The sequence below is a fragment of the Helianthus annuus genome, chromosome 12 (assembly GCF_002127325.2).
Source record: "Helianthus annuus cultivar XRQ/B chromosome 12, HanXRQr2.0-SUNRISE, whole genome shotgun sequence".
NCBI lineage: Eukaryota > Viridiplantae > Streptophyta > Magnoliopsida > Asterales > Asteraceae > Helianthus > Helianthus annuus.
In genome coordinates, this window is record NC_035444.2 from 14,734,401 (window position 1) to 14,737,427 (window position 3,027).

At 37.3% G+C, this 3,027-nt stretch overlaps 1 protein-coding gene across 1 annotated transcript; it reads left to right on the forward strand.

The window, feature by feature from the left end:
- The first annotated feature begins 375 nt into the window (after positions 1–375).
- On the forward strand, positions 376–2,818 carry LOC110894217 (60S ribosomal protein L28-2). Its single transcript, XM_022141412.2, has 4 exons — positions 376–520; positions 587–751; positions 2,194–2,357; positions 2,492–2,818. Exons 2-4 carry the CDS (start codon positions 604–606, stop codon positions 2,630–2,632), a joined length of 453 nt encoding a protein of 150 aa, XP_021997104.1. The 5' UTR covers positions 376–520; positions 587–603; the 3' UTR covers positions 2,633–2,818.
- The last annotated feature ends 209 nt before the right edge of the window (positions 2,819–3,027 follow it).

A 3,027-nucleotide genomic window follows, 5' to 3' on the forward strand; every position in this document is an offset into this window, starting at 1 on the left:
AATTGCGATTTCAGTCCCTGTGGTTTCACTTCCGTAACCATTTCAGTCCCTGTGGTTTCACTTTCGTAACCATTTCAATCCATTATTCTGTTAAGTACAGGGACTGAAATGGTTACGAGATGGACTGAAATGGTTACGAAAGTAAAACCACAGGGACTGAAATCGTAATTTTTAAACTAATGGACTGAAATAGTTATTTTTGACAAACCACAGGGACGAAAACAGTAATTAACTCAAAATAAAAATATGTAGTTCACTTCATTCCAAAAGTTATTGCTCCAGACTCCAGCCATTATTACGCCAGGCTTAAGCCCAGCCCAAACTCAACCGGCCCACCTTTAAATTTATAGAAAAAGAGTGAAAATGCAAACATGTAAAACAATAAGGGTATAAGTGAAACTTTAATTTTCTGATTAGGGTTTCTCACCAGGTTTGCATATAAAAGCGATCTCGCTCTATTTTGTCTGCCTTCGTAAACTCGCACACAGCTAAAAAGATCGCCGTACCAAAACCCTAGACGGTGAGTCTCTTAATTCCTTCATCATTTTGATGTACGATTATCATCTAAATTTGCGGTTAATTGCAGGATAATCAGCAGTAGAGATGACGACCGTACCAGGGCAGCTGATCTGGGAGATCGTAAAGAAGAACAACTCGTTTCTCGTGAAGGAGTTTGGAAATGGATCTCAGAGTGTTCAGTTCAGTAAAGAACCGAATAATCTTTACAATCTTAACTCCTACAAGCACTCTGGTAATTGTTAATTGCGTTTTTTATTGCGGTTTTGATTAGTTGGTTGATTGTTGGTTGTTGTAGTATGGATTTTGGTTTGTTAGTTTTGATAGTTTGTAGATTAGAGATTTTGACCTTTAGAAGTTGTTTTGAGATCATAATTAGGTAGCATTTTGTTGCCGTTGATTGTAAATTGTGTTTTTATAGGGAGAATATTACAGTGGTTTTCTGAAGATAGGTTTCGTTCTGTGATTGTAAGAAAATATGAATGTCTAATGTGTTTGATTTTTCTGGTTGAGGAGCGATAGGGTCTAAAACTAGGGGTGTATACAAGCCCAGAGGAGCTACTTGTGATCGGCTCGGCTAAAAGCTCGAATGAGCCAAGCTTTAAGGAGCCCAAGCTCGAGCCTGAAATAGAGCTCATTTAGTTTTTGAGCTTGAGCCTAAAATACAAAGCTCGTTTAGGCTCGTGAGCCTTCTTTTATATATTATAATAATAATGATGATGATGATAATATTGGCGAGCCGAGCTTTGGCTCGTTTAAGCGATGCCGAAGCGAGCTCAAGCCGAGCTTTTAACTCGTTTGAGGTTGTTCTCAAAATAGCTTGAGCCGAGCCGAGTTGAGCTCGAGCTTTGGGTTTTACTCGTGGGCCGAGCTCGAACTCAAATAGGTAGGCTTGAACCGAGCTGAGCTTGAGCTTCACAAAAACATGATGAGCTGAGCCCGAGCCTAGTCGGGCTCGACCTGGCTCGTTTACACCTCTATCTAAAACCGAGGCACAGACCACCAAGTTTAAAAGCACACCGTTTTTTGTATGCGAGGCATAAATTATTACAATTATTTTATTGTATTTTTAATAGGTTTGTAGCATCGATTAGACACAATAAAGCTCTGTGTATGTGGCATGTTGTACACCATTCTGCTGCACAATGATGAGGCACGTACAAGAAACGCGCCTTAGGTGTGGTTATTGTGAACACATGTCTAATGTAGTGCCTTGGCGTCTTTTTCTGTAATGGAGGGGAGTGAGTTCAATGGATCAGCAAATTTGATGTTGTGCTAGTATGTATCTTTTTGTTTTAATAATGTTATTTTTGTCTTTGATTGTTTCCAAGTGAAACAAGGCTTTCAATTCAGGGGTGCTTTTCTGATATGACTAGATTTGTTGCTTGTTGGCGAAGATTTTGATTTTGTGTGATCTTTATTTTGATTTTGTATGATCTTAAATTTGCAAAGATACTGTCTTTGGAAGATGTTCGGCCAATGTATGTTTAATAATTTGGCTCTTTCTGTTAGCTACTAAATATGTTATCAAAGTGCGGGTGCATCTTTAATCATTTTTGGTGTGTTGGTTTTTAATTGCATACATATCTTCAATCATTTGATGCTTGTTCTATACTGATTCTGGTTATTATGGTAAATTGTTAACTATCATGTTCCATTGTTGTAATCTTATTGCAGGACTAGCAAACAAGAAGACCGTTACCATTCAGCCGGCTGGAAAGGAACAAGCTGTTCTGCTTGCAACAACCAAGACCAAGAAGCAGGCCAAACCCGCAAGTTTGCTCCACAAGTCAATTTTGAAAAAGGAGTTCAACCGCATGGCTAAGGCAGTCGTAAATCAGGTAACCGCTTGAGAGAAACCATATTCAAAGGCTATTTATTTAAATGCAGCCTGTTAACTAGTATTTCAACTAAAGATTTATAGAATGTTTCCATGTGTCTTGCACACTTAAATCTAACTCGAGATGTATTGCAGGTTGCAAACAACTACTACAGGCCAGATTTGAAGAAGGCAGCTCTTGCAAGATTGAGTGCTGTTAACAGGAGTCTCAAGGTTTCAAAGTCTGGTGTCAAGAAGAAGAACAGACAGGCCTCAAGGATTTACGGCAGGAAATGAAAACGAGAATGTATGTCAGTTAAACATGTTCTTTTTTCATAAAATTTTCCTTGTTTTTATGTCTAGACTACTTAAAACCGAGTTTATCATCTTTTCATGATGGTCTTTGTTTGAAATTCTGGGAGTTAAAGATAGTTGTTTTTTTGTTACATCATTTGCAGAATTTTGGAAGAATGTTTTTGGTTATTTTTGCTTAATTTTAAATTTACTTTTTATGCTTTATTTTTTTATATGCGTTAATTAAGGATTTATTTTAATAGTTGTGTGGTTTTTACAAGTATATAAAAACATATGTTTGAATTATGTGGTTTAGATTTTAAAACATAAGTTAAATATCGCTTAACCTGACACATGTACGACTGAACCACCAAGGCTTGTCCTGTAAGTGACACCAA

What these genes read in the sequence shown, in the direction of transcription:
- LOC110894217 (XM_022141412.2), top strand. Translation starts at nt 604, where the DNA reads ATGACGACCGTACCAGGGCAGCTGATCTGGGAGATCGTAAAGAAGAAC. An exon ending in TAACTCCTACAAGCACTCTG is followed by an intron (nt 752 to 2,193) that starts GTAATTGTTAAT and finishes ATCTTATTGCAG; the next exon opens with GACTAGCAAACAAGAAGACC. An exon ending in CTAAGGCAGTCGTAAATCAG is followed by an intron (nt 2,358 to 2,491) that starts GTAACCGCTTGA and finishes GATGTATTGCAG; the next exon opens with GTTGCAAACAACTACTACAG.